The sequence below is a fragment of the Equus caballus genome, chromosome 13 (assembly GCF_041296265.1).
Source record: "Equus caballus isolate H_3958 breed thoroughbred chromosome 13, TB-T2T, whole genome shotgun sequence".
Lineage (NCBI taxonomy): Eukaryota > Metazoa > Chordata > Mammalia > Perissodactyla > Equidae > Equus > Equus caballus.
The window spans coordinates 38,460,631-38,480,699 of NC_091696.1; the positions used below are offsets into that span (position 1 = coordinate 38,460,631).

The following is a 20,069-nucleotide window of genomic DNA, read 5'->3' on the forward strand; positions in this document are numbered from 1 at the left end:
TGCGAACAAGTGCCTGTCTGATTTCTCTCCACTCCCATTTGGGTGTTAAGCTTCCTCTGGATTAGTGCTTGCTTTCTGGTAATAGACACGGCACTAGCTTCATTGGTTTATTGTGGTGATTCAGCGTGAGAAGGAATGGGTGAGCAGCACTCAGCGTGCCCTGGGTGTTCAGTACCCACTCCTATTGTTTACGAAGAAGCATTTGTGTGAAAGGGAGACTGCTGGTAAAGTTTACAATAGGGAGGGGAGGTGGCCCTCCTTTGTGGTTAATTGTTTATCTTCTCTCCATCCCTCAAGTCTAGCACGTGCCTGGGAGATTAAATCCAGGGACACCTCATCCCCAATTGCAGGGAGCCACCTGGGTGAGAAATTGCAATAAAAGGACGGTCCACAGCAGGCTTGCATTCCTACGGCTGGTCAGAGGAGGAGGAACGCTGTGTTCTCACTGAGGTAAGTCCTGCTTCAAGCCCAGTGGGCTTTCTCCTGATCCTTTGGGGCTTCCCCTGACCCTTGACACATTGGACTTGCTAGGGATTTTTGTTTCTGGAAATTTTCAGAATCCCACAAAGAGTTTGGACCCTGGCCTTTGTCCAGTGCCCCAGATATCACTCTATGTCCAGCTCAACCATGAATCCAGCCACCTTCCCCCTCCCCCCTGCCCCTGGACACCCACCAGGAAGCTAAACCTCTACTTGATGTCTCATCTCTAAGAATTACCAGTCCTGGGTGCTCTCTCATAACATACTCATGATCCCTTCCAGAAATAGATCTCTATCTTCAACTGAAGTCTTCCGGAGGCTATAAGAAGCCATCCAAAGTTTTGCCCATTCAAGGGAAGAGCTTCCCAGAAGAGGAAATATTATTTATTCGAGTGTCGGTAGGCTCTTCACAGCTCTTTGTTCCTACGGCCCCCAATTTATCTATTCATTCATCCCTCAAACCTTGACTGAGCACCCTGTGTGCCAGACACCACTAGGAGCAAGCATGTGGGTCTCAGGCTGACATGAAGTCTACACACATAGAGGATACTCGGGGGGTCTCTTAGCCCAGTGCCTGACACACAGAACTAGGGAAGGGCAGCCATTCACATTGGTTATTGATCGGCTGAGACTGGCACACAACACAGTGTTATCCCCTTGGCAAGTCTCCTAGTCCGATTACCCCATCTCCTTTCTGCATGTCACGCCTGCTTTAAACACTCTGTGAAGAAGTCATCATCAGTTTCTGAGAACATGGGCCTCGGACCTTCAGCAATCTATTTAACTTCTAGAACAGTGATTGCACATAGAGGAGCTCCGTAAATAATTCTGGGGTTAATGTCCTCTGTGTCTCAGCTTCTTCATCTGTAAAATGGGGGCAAAATCATAGTACCTTGCAAGGAGGGTGGTTCAGAACCTTAAATGGGCTAAGGTATGCAACAGGCTTAGTCCAAGTCACAGTGCTGAACTGATGTGAGTTTCCTCTTACCCTTGCATCCAGAGGAATGACCTCCATTGCCCTGATTGAGTCTGGGTCTTTCCTTTCCCCTAGGTGCATGAAGAGTCTGCACGCTGCAGAGTGACCAGCGTGTCTCAGCCCTTGGAAAGGATGGCGAGCTCTTGCGTCCTGTGGCTGGCCTTGGCCTCCTGCATTCTGACCCTGGCATCTACACAGCAGCAAAGTGAGTGCTCTGTTCACCTGGCACCTCAGACACCCAGCACTACCTGGACAGTGAGCAGGGCAGTGCAGAGAAGGCAGTTCAGAGAAATCCTTTCAGAGTCCGCAGGAGGAGCAGGGGCGTGTTTAAAGGAAAGACCCAGAAACTAGAAGTCAAAGGGAACAAGATGAGAGAAACCGAAACTGAGTCCCCATCTCTCGAAGAACCAGATCGGAAATTCCCCCGAAAGGCCCCGTGGGAGCCAGTTCACGTAATTTCCCAGGCCCACATATGGGGGAGGCAGAGAGCCAGGTTCATGGGATGTGGATCACCCAGTCACCCTGTGCCCTTGTTTTGACAAGCGCCTTCCCCTCCCTCCATATCCGTTTGCTCATCTGTAAAATGAAAAGACTGGATTTAGTGATCTCTCCGTGTTCTTCCAAAGATCTGTGGATTGGGCATCTTCAATGCTTGTGGGAAGGGTTCTCAGGCTCAACACCAAGATGAGAATTTCTGCCCCTGTCACCTATGGAGGGGACTGGGGGGCAGGGACTCAGCTCATGGCCTCCCTTGGGAAAAGACAGTTTGTGCAGGAGAATAATCCAAGAATAGCAAGCGCAGCCACTCCTTTCCTTAAAACAAGTACATACGCAAACAGGGCTCAAAAATCTCTTTTTCTGAAAAGTCCCTCTAATGTGTGTTATGAGAATGTGATCCCGTGCGTGCACGTAGTTCGTCACCCAGGCACTCACACTATTCAACAAGTCAGGACTAGGGGACAGAGCTGCCTTGAACTCCAGGGACACAAATGCTTGGCATTTTACACCTACTATCTCATTTAATCCTCTAATAATCCTTTAGAGCTTTAATTTCCAAAACGGAGCTTACATACACCAGGATGACGGTGGGGGTGCATGGCAAATTCTTAAGGAATTTTTTGATGGCTCTCCTTATTTTTTTCATGTGTCTTAAAAAAATATAACTTGTACATCATACCTATGGTATCACAGATATTATTCCTTAGGATGAAACGAATTTATAAAGAGAGTCATTGAAAGAAAAGTGTTAAGTACATAAGAGGACAGGCAGACACAGGTGCAACAAACGGAGTGACTAAGGCGTGGGAATGGATGGAGTTTGGGGACCCCTTGCTCACAGGTGTTGTCTTGCAAATGAGTCTCAGGGGAGTTGAAGCACTTGCCAGCAGGTGTGGAGCTGGGGGGTACTCCTGGCATCTAGTGAGAAGAGTGCAGGGATGCTGTTAGCCATCCTATGAGGGAACAGACGCCCCACAACACACAATGATCCCGCCCCGAACACCCATAGCGCTGAAGTTAAGAAAACTTGTGTTAGATCTGTATCTACTGATACTGGAAAGATGTCCGTGATATAGTAAGCAAAAAATGCAAATGGACATAAAAGAAGCTGTACAGCATTAAACGCATTTTTACTTTTAAAAATCCTCTATTTTAAATATATGCATAGAAAGGGTCTGAACACTATACAACACATTTATGATTACTTCTGGGGATGGAATGGGCTTATGACAACTTTCATTTCTACTTTATTTTAATGATGTTTGAGGTTTTTCCAGTGAGCCCATATTACATTCATAGTGAGAAAAACAAATATCGGTCACTGTGTATGGTTGCACAGGGGAGCACTGCACAACTCCAGGGGAGAGAGCCACTGAGCTCAATGTGAACGATGCCCCCTGGGGTTGTGCAGGGTGGAGACTCTGATGTTCTTAATGCCTGTGAAGTACTGCACACAGGCCTCATTATTGTTCTGACCCCAAGGTGATGAAGGCTGATATTTAGTTAACAGATTGTGTGCCTCTTGTCCTCATTAGGGTCCTTAGCACATCCAAAACAACGTGTGTCGGGGGATAAAAATCCTGTAGGCCCTGGGGTTGCTCAGTAAACCTGAGCACGCTGTTGCATTCCAGTTTCCACCAGCAGCAACTCCTATGGACCCGACTTGGAGTGTGGAGCTCCCGGCACGCCAGAGGCCCAAGTCTGTTTTGACCCCTGCAAGAATTACACCTTCCTGAATGAATCTTCCCGAAGCTCAGAGAACACAGAAAGAGGGCAGATATGTGACAGCAACCTGAGGGGCTGGTACCGTTTTGTGGGAAAAGGAGGAGTGAGGATGCCAGAGACCTGCGTCCCAGTGTACCGATGCCAGACGGACGCCCCCATGTGGCTGGAGGGGACCCACCCCACCCTCAAGCAGGGCATCGTCAAGCGCACTGCTTGTGCCCAGTGGAGCGGCAGCTGCTGCCTCTGGAAGACCGAGGTGGAGGTGAAGGCCTGCCCGGGTGGGTACCACGTGTACCGGTTGGAGGGCACCCCAGCGTGTGCGCTGAGCTATTGCACAGGTGAGCGGCAGGGACCCTGGAGTGCAGCTGCCGGCAGGGGGGCTGCCCAGTGAAACGCCCGGGGGGTGGTCAGCAGAGAGAGTGGAGCAGGTCAGGAAGAGACTAAGCAGAACAGCCTCGACCCAGCTCCTGCCAGTTACTGCCCAGCATCAATCCCGCCCGGGGTTACCAGGTCTTCCAACACGCCAAGGAAAGCCAGAGATTCGTTTTCCAGGGTGAAGGCTCCTGATGGACCCAGATGTGTAGCACAATACTGAGAACTGAGGCTCCTTCATATTTAGGTTCCATTCGGGCAGTTTAATTTCTCTCTCTGAGCTTCAGTTTTCTGGTCTGAAAAAAATGGATAATGGCAAAAATAACAGCTAATGCATAGAGCTTACAGTGTCCCTGCTCCTAACCTACGCACTTTAGAGTATTATCTCATTTAATCCTCTCACCAGCTTCCTGAGATAGGTACTATCTAACTACCCCAGATGAGGGCTCGGGGGGCACAGAGAGGTCAAGCAGCTCTCCCAAAGTTACAAAGCTGGAAGGTGGAATTTGAACCCAGGTACTCTAGCTCCATGATCCATGTGCTTAACTGCTCTGCCACCCTGTCTCATTCAGTTACCATGAGAAGTGAATGAACTAACGCATGGAAAGTACTCAGAAGCATTAAGATGGCAGCTTCTGGGCCCTCACTTCCCTGGGCTGGGAGTCAGGGAATCTGAGCCTGCGGTTTGACCCTTCCACTAAGTATCGCACAACCTCAGGCGGGAGTTCTGTGCCCTGGTAGAATGACAGGTTGGCCCTGGTGGCCTCGGGTCCTCCCTGTTGTGCATCCTCATCCTCTGCCTCCATGCCTCACCCCCTAGACCCCACCACTGAGGAGCCCAATTGTGGGAAGGACTGTTACCTGGAGGATTTTGTCAACGGCACCTGGAACTGTGTCTGCAGAAAAGTCTGCGACAGCTCTGGTGAGTGGCTTAGGGGGGCCGGGAAGTGGGGACGGTGCTGGCGGAGGCTGGCCTGAGTGAACAGGGCAGCATGGAAGGAGCTTCAGAGGGTCAGGATGGGGTGTGGACCAGAGTCAGTGGGGATGGAACTGAGGTCAGGGAATGTGGGTTCTCAAAGCCAGTGGATTTGCAAGGATGAGAAGGCAGGGATGGGACAAATTTCCAGGTCAGCCGCTGGACCCCAGCCTCAGGAAACAGCTCTGGTATGAGTGGGCTTCACCCAGGAGGGACAAAGGAACTGAGGATGAGAGCCCTGCACGTGTGAGAGCTGCGTTCAAATATCAGGAGAAGGGCAGACTCCTGTGCTAGTCCTGGATTTGCCATTGTAGTGGCTTTCAGGCCTGGGACAAGTCACCTACCCTCTCTGAGCCTTAATGTCCTCATCTGTAAAATGGGGATGAGAGAATAATAAAAATACCCACCATACAGGGCTTTTATGAGGATTAAATCAGAGCAGTCCAAATGGGGGCTCGGGAGGTGATGATTTCTCATCCCAGGAGGTAAGCAAGCAGAGGCAAATGACCCATGGGTAGGGATGCTGTAGATGAGCCCTAAGCCCTGGAAGGGGGTTGGATGAGCTTCCCATTAAGATTATTTCCTCCCCTCCTAGGACTCTGACTCTTGCCCTTGGTACAAGCATGCCTTCCTCTGAGCACACTCTCAGTCCTTGTGGAAGAGAGAGTGTCTGGGAAGAGGGACAAGAACGAGCATATGTTTGGAAAACTGGGCTGGAGTGTGGATGAGGTGCCTGTGTGCGCCTGGCAGGAGGCGCGTGGGGATGAGGGGTGGGAGCAGGAGGGGAATGACTCTGCTCTCCTTGAAGGCTCTCTCTGCTCAGTGGGTGTTCATTGGGTCAGGGCTCTTTCCTGGGTTTTGGGGCATCACTGAATCAGACGTTGGGTTTTGGAGACACCCTCCCTGTACTTGGATGGGCTCCAAGGGCATCCTTGGCTGAGTGAGTGAGCAGGTGGCTTGCCTCATGTCTCCACTGGGGGCTATTCAGTGGGTCCTCATTGCTTCTGAGACAATCCTTTCATGATGTGGCTTTTGCTTGCTTCTCTGTCTCCCACAGTTCCACCCCTCCCATTCTAAGTTCCTATACGTCTGAACTCTGCACTCCCGTAAACACGCCATCCTCTCTCTCCCATCGCCATGCTTTTGCCTCTGCTGGTCCCTTAGCCTGGGATACCCTCACTTGCTTATTCACCTACAAAACTCCTAACCCCCCCCCCCATCAAGTTCTAGCCCTCTATGAATCCTACCCTGTCTTAACCAACAGACTTAGATATACCCTCTTGTGTGTCCCCTCTGCACCTAGAACGTACTTCTGTTAGTACTTTCATCATATTGCTTTATAATAAGCTGTTGGCATGGTGGTTTTTTACACAAGATGAAGGAATCCTCATGAGCCAGATCCGTATTTTCTTTATTTCTGTGTTGAATGCGCCTAGCACATAGAAAAGGTGGTTAGTAAATATATGTTGAATCAATGCATTCATGAATACGATGGAAATGTTATTTCTCTTAATTTCCTATCTATCTCCCCATCAGAATATTACCTCTGGAAGCGGGGAAATTTTGTCAGTTTTGATAAACATTGTATCCCCAGTGCCTAGAACAGTGCCTGGCAGATAGTGGATGCTCAAGAAGTATTTGTTGAATGAGTGTTGGATGAATGAATGAATGAATGAACAATGGCTCTGAACCTCATCAGATGTGCTGGCTTCACAAAGCCAGGAAGTGGGAGTAGTATGGAGTTAGTTTTGATTAGTTAGTCTAGAATGTGGGGCAGTCCTACTTCCCCAGAGACCCAGTCCCCAAGAGGAATCAGACACGAAAGCCCTCACCAAACCTGCACATAGGATGCTTGGAAATCTTGGACCAAGGGCTTCTTCGCCAAACTCGCCTACTGCAAGCCCAGGCGTGAATCCCACCTGGGTCCCAGATCCCCTCTAGTCTACCCAAAGTCCTGGTGGGCAGTGTGGCTTTTCCAAAGGGTGGAGAATGTGGTCTCTGCTCACTGCTTCCAGACTCCTATCCACTCCACCTGCTCCCTCTTGACTTTCCAGATGACCAGAGTTTGCAGCCTCAGCTGGACTGTGGGGCCAAGGAGATCACGCTGACGCTGGACGAGAGTCTGCTGAAATGCCTGGGTTTGGGGGACAAGGTCAGAGCCTACCTGCGGGACCATAACTGCAGTAGCATCATACAAAGAGGAGAGAAGAGCTCCATGTCTGTGACCAGCCCTACTCAGGCTGGTGCCTGTGGAAACATTCTGGAGGTGAGGAGTGTTCATACCACTGCTGCCAGAGGGTGGAAGTTGGGCCAGTGGGGGCCATCTCAGTAGCTGCAAGACCTTGGGCAAGTCAATTTGCCTCTCTGGGCCTCTAGGCATATGTGAGATTATACATGTTGGTCCATGTAAAGAGTTTAGAACAGGTCTGATGCTTGAGCTCCATAAATGTAAGCTGTGATTATGATTTTTAAATTAGGGATCATGTGGGAGGGGCTCATGGAGGAGCAAGCATAGTGGTTCCTGACTCATCCCAAGGGTCAACGATTGCTCTAGTTTTTGATCTTGGGTCCTCACTCCCCTTCCCATGAAGTGTCAGTGCCACTGGGGGCAGAGGCCCATTTTGCCTTCTTGAGATCAGAAGGCAGGGTGGCAGCAGGACTGAGAGCATTGACTGAGGAGTTACACAGACCTGAGTTCCAGGTACCCCTATGCCCGCATCCACATAAACATATATTTGGTCTTTTTTTCACACCAAAGAGAAATGAAACCCATGTCATCTATAAAAACACTCTCTTCTTGACCAATGATTTCATCATCAGAGACAACATCCTCATCAACTTCCAGTGCGCCTACCCGCTAGACATGAATGTCAGCCCCGAAACTGTCCTGCAGCCCATTGTAAGGTACGGCATTGTAAGGTACAGCCCTTTGACCTGTAACGCTGACATCGGTCACACTCACTTCAAGCACAGTTTATGATGTCCACAGAATGCTCCCTCCCTCCTTCTGGAGCTCCCAATCATTGTATTGTTCATTCCACAAATATTTGTTGATCGTATATTAATGTTGAGCATGAACAAGGCAGACATAGACTGTTTTGTGGATATTAAAGATTATTATTATGAAGCAATGCAGGGACATGAAACAGTGCTGATTAAATATGCTAAGGAACAAAAACGCATGACAGTTTCATTTATCTTGAGGAAGAAAGGCATTAGACAACTAATTATATCAGTAATTATTTACAAGTGAGATGAATGCGCTGTGGGAGAAGCACATGGGGTGCTGTGGGATCAGGGAGCAAGGGTCCCTGACCTGATCTTGGTTGGGGGGGAAGGTGGGAGCAGGAAGGCCTCCCTGCAGATGTGGGATTTAAGCTGACATCAGCTTTGATCGGATAAACAGCACCCTCACTGCCCGCCCAGGGGCAATTTGGATGGAATTCCATTGGGCAGGGGCTTTTGCTATATCCACTGTGCCTGGAAAGGGGCCCTATTGAATGAATTCCTCAGCATTCCTAGACTTGCCAGAGGCCTTTCTGGGGTGTCAGAAATCCAAGGTGCCCTTCCTGTTCCCTCATGGCCTCCTGGGCTCACAGAACGGCGGGATTAGAAGGATGAGAAATTTTCTACTTCAGTGTTTTTCACACTGCCTTGTGTTGGGGATCCAAGGTTCATAAAAAATAAAAGCCATTTATCTTGTTAAAAATTGGTGTCTCACTGAAGATTGTGGGGTGGAGGGAAGAGATCTGCTGCCAAAAATTGCGAACCCACAGAACTGGCCCCAAGCCCATTCTACAGGTGACAAGACGGAGGCGGGCACTTCCAGTTATTCTGTGGGTGAAAGGGAGACGCGTCATCTGTGATGCAAAGAGGATTGGTGGAAATCCTGGAAACAGACTTGTCCGTCAAGTTTAGTGCCCAGAAGATAGTAAATGCTTGATTTACACGAGTAATTCATTCAGAGATCAAAGATATGCCTTTGCCTTCATGACCTTATGCAAGCATGGGCTGGATCTATTTTGTTCTCACTGGTCAAAACCTGATGGTTCCACCCTTGTGGTTTTCCTATTCTCAGCAACCTGACCATCAGTGTGGACGGGGAGGGAGAGTTCATTGTCAAGATGGCCCTCTTCCAAGACCAGAACTACACCTTGCCTTACGAAGGGGATGAAGTTGTGCTGGACGTTGACTCCATACTCTATGTGGGTGCCATCTTGGAGAGCGGGGACACCTCTCGGTTTAAGCTGCTGTTGAGGCACTGCTATGCCACGCCCACTGAAAACAGGACTGACGCTCTGAAATACTTCATCATCAAAAATGGGTATGGGACAACTCTGGGATTATCTTTTGGCCTGAATGAGATTTTGGGGGGAAATGATCACCTCATCCCTGCCTGGCAGTTGTGTAAACTGGCCTACCTCTTTTGGAAAATAATTTGGTATTACATATCATAAGCATACCCCTTGACCAAGGAATATCATTCCTGAAATTTTAGCCTAAAGCATTAATACAAAGTAGGTGGGCAGGGTAAAGAAATGCCAATTACTTTTCATTTCAGTATTTTTTATAACTTTGGAAATAGGTTCATAATTCAAAAATAGGGGGTCTATTAGGTAATGATGGACTATTATACAGATGTTAATACTGACTGATCAATATGAAAACGGCATGACGTGTTACGGGACAAAACATTGAATATCGTTAGCTGGCAAAAACAAATGGAAAATGCATATCTAATGATCATGATACAAACCATAGTACTAACACCAGCTAGTATTGATCATTGAGTTTAGCTACATGCCAAGCACTGTGCTAAGCAGTACGCATGGATTATAAATGCTCTCATCAACCCTAGGAAGTGCATATTCCTGTCTCCACTCTACAGAAGGAAAGCGAGACTCAGTAAGGTTAAGTAATCTGCTCAAGGTCACTTAGCTGGAAAGTAGGTTGGCTGGATTTGAAACCAGTCTGTCTCACTCCAGAGACTGGACCCCCCAAAAACTTAAACTATGTGGGCTTATGGATAACATCTTGGTGGAAACCTCCACGGTTTACTCCAACCTAAAGCAATAGAAAGTCTATGTCATCAGGATGGAGGAAACCTGGGGGCTCCCTAATTCTCTCTGATGCTCTTTTTATACTGGTCACAGATTAAAGATGCAGCCAAGGGCCTCAGGCCCCTGAGCTTTTCTAGAGTCAGACCCTTGCCCCTGTCACCCTCCCAGCTGCCCAAATCAAGAAGATTCCACTATCCACGTGGAGCAGAATGGAGTATCCTCAGAAAGCCAGTTCTCAGTTCAGCTGTTCAAGTTTGCTGGAGATCATGACCTGGTTTACCTGCATTGTGAGTTTCATCTCTGCGATCCCCTTAATGAAACGTGCAAGCCGGTGAGTATCTCTTTGGACTGGACTATTCAGAGCCTGGCAGCTTGGTACATGATAGGCTCTCCGTATATATTTGTTGGAATTATGGATGGATGGAAGAAGAAAGGAAGGAAGGAAGGAAGGGGTGAGGAGGGAAGAAAGAAGGAAGGTATGGAAAAACGGAGGGATGGGTAGATGGATGGGAGGGAGGAAGGGAAAAAGGAAGAGAGGGAAGGAAGAAGGATGAATGGATGGATTTTAAGCCTCCTAAAAGCCTGAGTGTAAGCAATTATTGTGTCCCTAGGAGACAGATCAGTTGAAGGAGCCTGTCCACTAGGTCTCCTCAGCATAAGGCATATTTTAAATGATTATAATAATAGTTGACTTGTCTAGTGCTTCCTCTGTGTCAAGAACTGTACTAAAACTTTCATATGCCTTATCTAATTTAATTCTCACAACCACCCTTTAAGTAGATTCTTTCATCCACCCCATTGTACAGATGAGGAAACTGAGGCTCAGAGAAGTCCCTTGCCCAAGGAGCACACAGCTAGAAAGTATCAGCTGCCATGTGACTCCAGTGTCCATGCTCTTAGCCCCTATTTAGCACTGCCTGCTAATAGTTGGCACTCACTGAGTGCTTACTATATGTCTGTGTGTTGCATTTAACTTTCACAACAAGGAAGGATATTTAAGAATAGTAGAGAGGTGAAGTCATTTGTCCCAAATTAGACAGCTAAATGAGAGTAGAGATGAGATTCAAACCCAGGTTTGTTTGACATGACAGTAAGAATCCTCTAGATTGAGAAAACCACAGCATCAGTTAGGGCCATATGAGGTGGGGCCCCATTCTTGGGCCAAAGCTGCCCATTGCAGGAACAGTCTGGATAGGAACTGTGTGTTTGAATTTTGATATAATGAGAATTCTCCATCCCCACAGTCTTGCTCAGGAAATCAACTCAAGAGTACAGAAGTGGTTATCAACTCAGCTCAGGTCCTCGATTTGGGACCCATCACTCAGAAACGTAAGTGGCTAAGTCCTGATGACAAGGCCAGTGGGCAAGTACCAACAGTTAACTGCAGATGCCTGGGGTCACCAACCTAACAACTGAGAACCTCTTCTACCTCCTCAGTGTAGCTCCCACCAGTGAGTCTATCTTTCCGTGAGGTGCTTTGGGTAATAATAGTAGCATTTGCCAAAGAAATGAGGCTAAGCTCTCAGTATCCATCGACTTGTTTAATCCTCCCCTGATTTCATCCACTTGTCAGGTGAGAAGCTGGAAGCTTGGAGAGATTAAGCGACTCACCCAAGGTCGCCCAGCTCTCGAGCAGCTGGAGTTAGACTTGAACCCAGCTGGGTCTGATTCCATAGCATGTGTCTTTTCTGTATTCCTCCTTGCAGGTCCCCATAACTCAGTCTCTGTTGAGTGAAGTCTGAGTCTAACTAACTTTGTTTTCTGGTGAATGTGTTTTTCAAAAGCCAGTGACAGTATTCTGGAGCATGCTATAGGGGAAGCCTTCCAACTGCTCCTCAAATTGTCATCCATCCTACCCATGGGTTAGCAGGACTGTCATGGTTTTTATGCCCATCAGAATGGAGGAGCCAAGAAACTCAGAAGAATGAAAGCACTTTTTCTGTCTTAGAGAAACTAGAATGCAGTAATGTTAATAATAGCAATAGTCATAATAATACTACTTTATGCCTGGCACTGGGCCAAACAAATGTATATGCATTGTGACATGGAATGCTCACACTAGCCTAAGGAGGTAAGCACAATTCCACTTCCATTCTCCAGATGAGTAAACTGAGGCTGTCTTGTAAAGAAGGCTCTGCCCTGAGTTGTCCTGTCCATTTACTGAGCCTTCAACTTGAAGCCTCGTGTTGTCACAGGGTAGCTGGGGGCTTAGGAACGTCCACTCTGGAATCAGATAGACAGCGATTCTAATCCCTGCTCTGCTACTTGCTAACAAGGTCAGCTTGGCAAGTACCTTAACATCGCTGGGGCTCAGTCTCCTCATCTGTTAAATGGGAATGAGAATACTTGCCTGACAAATCTGTTAGGAGGACTAAGTTTCAAATGCATGAAAAGTATTTAGAAAGTTACCTGCCAAATAACAGATGCCTCCACCGTGTGGGTTGTCAGTGGCCGTGATCATCAGGTCCAGGAGGACTTGGAGGAGCTGTGGCCACAGTTCCACAGCCACAGGAAAATGACTGAGGAAACTCTCACCTTCTGCTCTTGTCTCCAGGTACCTCGCCTGAACCTGTCATGAGCGGAGCCCCCACCACTGCAGGTGCATCATTTCTGCTGCCTTTCCTACAGCCCTCCCTCTCAATTCTCTCCTTCCTCTATTCAAGTTGGTGCATGGTCATTCAGCCCCTTTTGTGTGCCCAGGGCTGGGACCTGTGGACAATGAAATGAATCAGACCCAAGACTGGCTCTTAAGATGCCCACAGCCCAGCAGGGGAGCCAGCCATTTAACAACAAATATTTATTGAGTGCCTACTGTGTGCCAGGCATTGCTCTAGGCACGGAAGATATAATGGTAAACAACACAGGCCAGGTGCCTGCCCTCATGGAGCTTATGTTCCAGTTGAGAAATAGACAATAAATAGTTAACAAGGTAATTTAAAAAGAAAAGAGGATGATGTGATACAAAGTTACTGGCATGGGTAATAATGCCTTAGAAGTTTATTTCTCTCATACATGAATGAAGCTAGAAGCAAGATTCCACGGCAAGTAGAGAGGTACCATGAAGTCTTCAAGAATCCAGGCTCCCTTCATGCATGGGGAAAGATAGCTGGTAATGAAGAGAGGCAGGCTATGAAGGCATGGGTTCAGGGCTATCTGAAGAATTGCAATCCTTAGGAGAGTCTACCCAGACGTCCCATGTTTCACAGTCCCCAGGTTTTTCCAACCAGGGCTCTGACATTGTAGCAGACCTGCCTTGACAGAGCATGCAACCATCCTTTAAGCTTGGCTATTCTTTTAGATCCTGAATTTGCTCCTCAGTTGTATCCACTCTCCTATTGCAGGAGATAAGAGCTTCTTACAACCTAGCTACCAAGGAGACCCTCTGGCTCTCTCTCTTGGCCCTAACAATTAAAATTCAGTTTCTCATCCTTCTGCAGTAGGGCATCACTACAATATAGTAATAATTAACCAATTCCATTTCCCCTGGAATCAGGCCTGAATTATTGCACTGGCCAGAGAATTCCCCCTCAACAGAAATATTCTCTCAAGTCATTACTGGTGAAATTTTTAGCAATTAGTTTGCCACCTTGTAACGGGAACTACTCATGCTACACATATCAGTTGAGATTGGATTCTTAAAGAAAAAAGAATTTAGGCTCCTTCCAGTTCACCCCTCCACCATCCTTAGGGTTTGCCCATCATCTTCATGGTCCGTGGTGGCAGCTGGAGCTCCAATGTTCATATCTAGGCAGCAGGATGGCAGAAACATGGAAGAAGTCACTGAGTGTTAAGGAAAGTTCCTGGAAGCTGATACCTTATACTTCCACTTACATCTCATTGGCCAATGCTTAGTCACATGGTCATATCTGGCTGCAAAGGAAGCTGGGAAATGTAGTCTTTATTCTGGGCAGCCATGTACCCAACCAAAGTTTGATGGCTCTATTAACAAGAAAGGAAGGAAGAATGAATATCGGAATGGATAAGTGGTCAGAAAAAATTTTTAGAGGAGGTGACATTAAACCAAATCAGAAAAGGAGCTGGCTGTGCAAATATTAGGGCCTAGAGGCAGATGGAACAACACTTACAAAAATGAGACAGTCATATAAGCAAATAAATGACAAGCAAGTAGATAGTGCAGAAGGAGCACATAGAAGAGTAATTAACTGTATTGGATAAGTTCAGGAAAGACTTTCAGCAGGTGGTCACATCTGAACGGGGTTTTATTGCATGAATTGGAGTTCAACAAGCAGACAAAACCAAGAAATGCATTTTGGACCAAAGGGAAAGCAATGCTATTAAGATTTTACTACCCCCAAAATGACCTATATTGGTGAACTCAGACATGAAAATGTTCTTTCCATCCTCAAATCCCCAAGTAGATAACAGTCTAAAAGTTTCCAGATAAGCTCAAGATAGCGTCTCCATGCTCAGTGCAAACAATCAGACAAGGGTCGGAAAGGTGGTGCTCATCAGAGAGGTGGTTAGAACTCAGACTAAAAGCACCTTGAGAGAGAGACCTCAGTCTCAGGTACTTCTTCCAATGTTTCAGGTTATCACAGAGCCTGGAACAGCCTGGCTTCCCGGGAGAGTTTGCCCAATTGACTAACTTCCAGGGTGGGCGGTACATTCTGGAGCCTCCTGAAAGAGGAGATCAATCTGATGTGTTAGCAGACCCACACAACAGGGCTCTTACGATTTTCGTGTTTGATGTTTTAGAGTTAGTTGAACATCAACTTAGATTGTATACTTATAAACTGGTTGTTATACACTAATATGTTTCTGAAAATTATGATATTCTTCTCTCTCTCTCCCTTCTAGGACATCAGCAAGTTACTTTGAAATTTGAGGGATGGGGAGAGTTACAATCTGGTAGTACGATGGGAAGGGGTATACATGCCTCTCCCAGGCCCCCCAGCACAAGGCAACAATAATCCAGGATCCATGATGTGCAGAAGAGATGAGATCCCGACCCTCCCAGATCTCAGGGTCTAATTTTCAAAACCAACACTTAACATGGTGTTAACCATGTGCCAGGCACTGTTCTAAATGCTTGATATGAATTTACTCACTTAAGCCTTAGAAAAATCCCATAAGGGATCCCATAAGCTATCCCCATAAGGGAATAGCTGCTAGTAATATTTCTATTTTGCATACAGGGAAACTCAGGCACAGAGAGGTTCAATAACTTGCCTGGGCCTGCACAGCTAGTTACAGAATTGGGATTCTGAGCTAAGTAGTCAGGCCTCAGAGGCAGTGCTTTTTAACCTCTGTGTCTTTCTGCCTCTTCGGTATTAGTCAGAGAAAGTAATGCTAGCTTCTGTGACAAACAGTCCCCAACTTTCTCTGCCTTTACACGGTCGTTTATTTCCCACTCAGTCACTGGAGGATGCAGTTCTGTGCCTTGCAGTCATTAGGAACTCAGGCTGCAACCTTCTGAGAACTTCCGGCACCTCCACTATCCCCTGCCTGTCCTCTCCTGGATCCTCTGCGTCTGGCCGCTAGATGGTGGATGAGAGACCATGGAGAATCATGTAGCGGGTTTTAAGGACCAGGCCTAGAAATGGCATATATGACTTCTACCCAATTCCTCTGGCCGGATTCAGCCATGCGTCCCACCTACCTGCAAAGAAAGCTGGGGCAAAGTGCCTCCCAGTGTGCCCAGAGGAACACGAAAAAGTGTTCAGCGATTAAACAGCTTTGCCTCTACCACACAACCCCTTTGCCACCTCCCGGGAGCTGTAACCCAGACCACATATTAAGGACACTCTGTCTTAGTCATCCCTATAAGGCAGAAGATAGGGAAGCCAGCTCGCTTTGGCTGCTGAGGCCCAAAGCCTAACATCTGACAGTCATCTCTCTTGCATTTCAGGGTTCCTGGTGGCCTGGCTCATGGTCCTCCTGCCTGTCCTCCTGGCTGGGCTGTTCTGAGAGCTCAGCTGGGCATCCAGCCTTGAAGCTCACGCTCCTCTGTCTGACAATGGTTTCCAGCCACCCTTCGGCTCTGCTGGTTCTCTCTCCAAATCGCATAGATAGTCTCAGTGTTAATAGACTCCAGGCCGGCAGGTTCTGGGAAAAGGGAAGAGCTTTCCCTCGTCTAACGCTCTCAGTGCCTTTGCTTTTCTCTGTTTCTCACGGTGATGGCCCTGTTGGCCTGGCCCACTTCCTCATTCATAAGCAGGATCTTGAAGGCAAACTTGCTAGGGGCCCCTGTGGCTCCAGCCTTTACCAGAATGTAGCATGTGTTTGTAACTACGGGGAAGAGGGGTCATGTCACTGGGGGGAAGGGGGGAAGGAGGATGAGCTCGTGAAAGAGACTCCTCCCACGGCTCCTTCCCGAGCACCCCATGTTGTGACTGCTGACAAACCAAACAGATCGACTCTTGCTTTCACCCGGCTTTGTCTCATTATTTCTCAACCATCGCTGTGGGGACATCTTTTAAAGGGACCATCTTCAGAGACCCTGCTCCAGGGGAGAGTGGTCTCCATCGCTCCCCTGGCCCCCACCACATTGCAGACATGCTTTGATGTGTCCAGAACTACGCAAACTCCAACCCCTGGGACCGGGATGCTGGAGGAGTTGCTCGATTTGGGTGCAGAGACGCTGTCACCCCAGAGCGCACCTCCCGCTGTAAATAGTGGTGAGCTTGCTCCGAAGGGTTAGGCGGGCAATCCCAGCAGAAGATGATGCATCAGTCCTGTCATGGTAGCCGCAGAACCTGGGTGATGGGTGAAGTTCTTTTCTGGAAACCTTTAATGGACCCTCACAAAGCACTCCACAAAACGCCACCAATAGAGAATGCTTCCCCTTCCCACAGCTGTACAAGAGGCCCCTCCAAACTGGCCTGAGGGGAAATGACAGGATCAGGGCCACACCATGGGGGTGGAGCCTGCTTATCTGCCAGAAGGAGACTTTCCAACGTGCTGCCTTATTTAGAGATCATGTGGTTGCAAGAAACAGAAACCCTCTCCAATTAACTCAGGCAAAAGGGGAATTAATTATAAGCATGCAGGAGCACAAAGTCCGAGAACAGAAGAGACAACCTGGCTACACAAGGAAAACCACCAGCATCCAAGGCCTGTCTATCTTTCCATCTGTCTCTCCTCTGAAACCACACAGCCTTTACATCTGCTTATCTTTGTCTCTCTCCGTCATTTTCCCCCTTCTGTTCGAAACTAGCTTTTTCTGTTCATTCATCATCCCTTGCTTAAATATAGACATGGCAGCTTCGCATCACTTCTTAATTTAGAGACAGGCTGGCATCTCACAATCCCACATCCTAACTGCACCAGGGGGATCTCACATCCCTACTTGGGTCCCAGGGCTGCCCTTGGTCCCATCGTCTAAGGCCAGATGAGCGGGCTCATCTAGCACAAACATAGCCAACTGGCCTACCTGAGGGGGCACGTCTCCAACAAATGAGGGTGTTTCTTGGACAGACACCCCAAAAGGCCACTGTGATAGTGGCTTCTTTAGAAGACAGGTACCAGGGAGGAATTGCTTCCTGTTTCCCAGAAAGTTAGAGGATTCGGACCTACTACATTCCAGGGGAGGTGATGTGCTAGGAATGGACCTGAAAGGGCAGTCAGGAGGTCCCAACTCTCTCCCCTCTCTGAAGCTCAGCTTCTCCCTTCTGTAGAATAAAGGGATGGGCCAGAGCAAGATTCTCAGACATTTATGGTGGAACCCTTTCTTTAAATATGGTTCTACATGAACATCCGATACATAGAGATTTAAAGCAAATAGGCTCTTGCTGGTGTCAGGTAGGGTACTAGCTCTCCCATTCTGTGATTCTCTGCTCCTCAGCCCCTCAAAAAAAGTCCATGATAACCCACTTTAAGTGGGTTAAAGTGATAACCCACTTTGCCTTGGGTTACCAAGGGCAAAGTTTTGGGAACCCCTGGGACATGCAACCTCTAATATCTCTCCCAGTGTAAAATAATGGGATTCTACTTAACCAGAGCCAAGCTCAGCTGTCTCACTGTCTGTCTGTCTGACTATCTATCTGTCTATCTATGTCCTACTCTCTCTCTCTACATGTGTATCTATCAGCTAGCTAACTAGTTACAGCTTTTTGTTCTCTACAAATGGACACGCTATGTGAGTAACAATCTCTGAGTGTCCGGTCTACTTCATCCGTTCGATCAACACTAATCTACTGTTCCAGGTCCAAGGGCCTGGGTAAAATAGTGCATGAAACACAGTCCCTGCCCTTAGAGATTAATATCTGGTGGAACACAAACACACACAGAGACACTTACAGGCAGATCACACTCAAACACAGGTACCCATTGACCCTCAGATGCAGAACTCATATACCCACACCAGCACAAACATTCTAACGGATGTACATTATCAACCTCACGTGCCCAGAGACACATTCCCACAGGCAGAGAGCCTCACCTGGGCCCTCAAGCCAGTCGCTTACGTATTTATTGCCATGAATAACTTAGTAACAGCCAACGTTTTTTAACATGTCCTATGCACCAGGCATTATTCTAAGTGTATTATGGGCATTGTATCATTCCAGCCTCACATTAGATATTGAAGGTAGGTACTACTATTATTCTAAGTTTTGAAATGAGTAAACCAAGGCTTAAAGAAAGTAGTTACTCACCCAAGGGCCTATAGCTTTTAAATGCTGAATTAAGGGCTTGAGCCCAGATGACCTGCATTTGGGGCATATCCTCTAAACTAGGCACTGTATTCTGTCCCTGTTTATACACAAAGCACACACCCATGCCCCCACACACAGAGGCACTCATATATTCACACATGTGCCACCATATATACATGCACCCACTCACATACAGGCACATGGGAACATATACATGTGCACTGACACTTATATATGGACAGACACACACATTTGCCAACACAGAGGCCCTCACACATACACAGGCTTTGACATTCATGGACGCACAGATGCTAAGATGCACACTGCTGATGCATGATCATTTAGATACAGACACACACACCTTAGTACTGAAAAACACAGGGACATTCACATCCTACGCTATACACACACACTCGTAGATACATAAACATATGCATATATACCAACAAGATCCAACTCCCCAAGGCCAGGACTCCAGCCATGTCTCCTCTCCCATTAGATTTCTGCTCCTCCATCCCCCAGTCCTGCCCAGCTGAGCCCCGGGGGCAAGAAGTCCAACCCAGGGGGCACCGTGAAAATGGGCTCTGTACCCAGCGTCTGGAACTTCAGGAGTGGAAGGATGGTGGAGCCAGTGAGAAGGAACCTAACCTGCATTCAGGAAAACTGGTGTCTCTGTCCTGAGGGAGCATCTAGAAACAGCAGGCGGAGGATGCAAAGAGAGTGGGGTAGCCCTGCCCTGCAGAAGCTTAGAGTCTACTTGGGAAAGCAGGGCATGCAGATTGCAGGCAGCCAAAGCCAAGCAGTGTAAGACTGAGACAGACACTGCTGCAAGAGGCAGAGAAGGGAGAACTCAGCTCGGCCTGGGAAAAGATGGAAGGACTCCGTCTGTTCTGGGGAGTTTAGTCCCTTCATTTTATAAGTGGAAGCTGAGGTCCAGAAAAGAGAAGTGGCATGTCCATTGTTAATCCTATAAGGCATCCTATAAGATGTGTTGTTACCAACTGGGCATGACGGGCCAGAGAGAAAGCAGATCCCCTGAAAGCTGGTCACCTGAAGGAAATTTGGAATGGGGACCCCAGAGGATAAGTTCCACCCAACCGAACACGTTGTGTAATTTCTCCTCCCCCATCTTTCTTCTCCAATCTCTTTCTCCTATAAAGGGCTGGAAATCCCCCTCTTATTTTCCTTCTTATCATAGCAGATTCTACCCTCTAAAACTCTACTAAATCCATCCACTTTTGTTTCACCGCATTGCCTCTGGTCTTCTCAAAGCTACTGTCCTCTCTTACTTGGACCCAGAGTGGCTTCCCATCTGGTCTTCCTCCAGTCTCATCCCTCCCAATCCGTTCTCCACTCTGTAGCTGGGGA

At 47.7% G+C, this 20,069-nt stretch overlaps 1 protein-coding gene across 2 annotated transcripts; it reads left to right on the top strand.

The window, feature by feature from the left end:
* The first annotated feature begins 312 nt into the window (after window positions 1-312).
* On the top strand, window positions 313-16,474 carry GP2 (glycoprotein 2). 2 transcript variants are annotated; one of them, XM_014730090.3, is made up of 12 exons: window positions 400-450; window positions 762-877; window positions 1,531-1,660; window positions 3,585-4,016; window positions 4,871-4,972; window positions 7,081-7,292; window positions 7,785-7,930; window positions 9,105-9,350; window positions 10,255-10,417; window positions 11,331-11,415; window positions 12,641-12,685; window positions 15,956-16,474. In XM_014730090.3, the coding sequence occupies exons 3-12, from the start codon at window positions 1,588-1,590 to the stop codon at window positions 16,012-16,014; spliced, it is 1,563 nt and encodes a 520-aa protein (XP_014585576.2). In that variant the 5' UTR covers window positions 400-450; window positions 762-877; window positions 1,531-1,587; the 3' UTR covers window positions 16,015-16,474. The 2 variants fall into 2 exon arrangements, with proteins under 2 accessions (XP_005598938.3, XP_014585576.2); XM_005598881.3 differs by lacking the exon at window positions 762-877 and having other exon boundaries at window positions 313-450.
* Window positions 16,475-20,069: the final 3,595 nt, after the last annotated feature.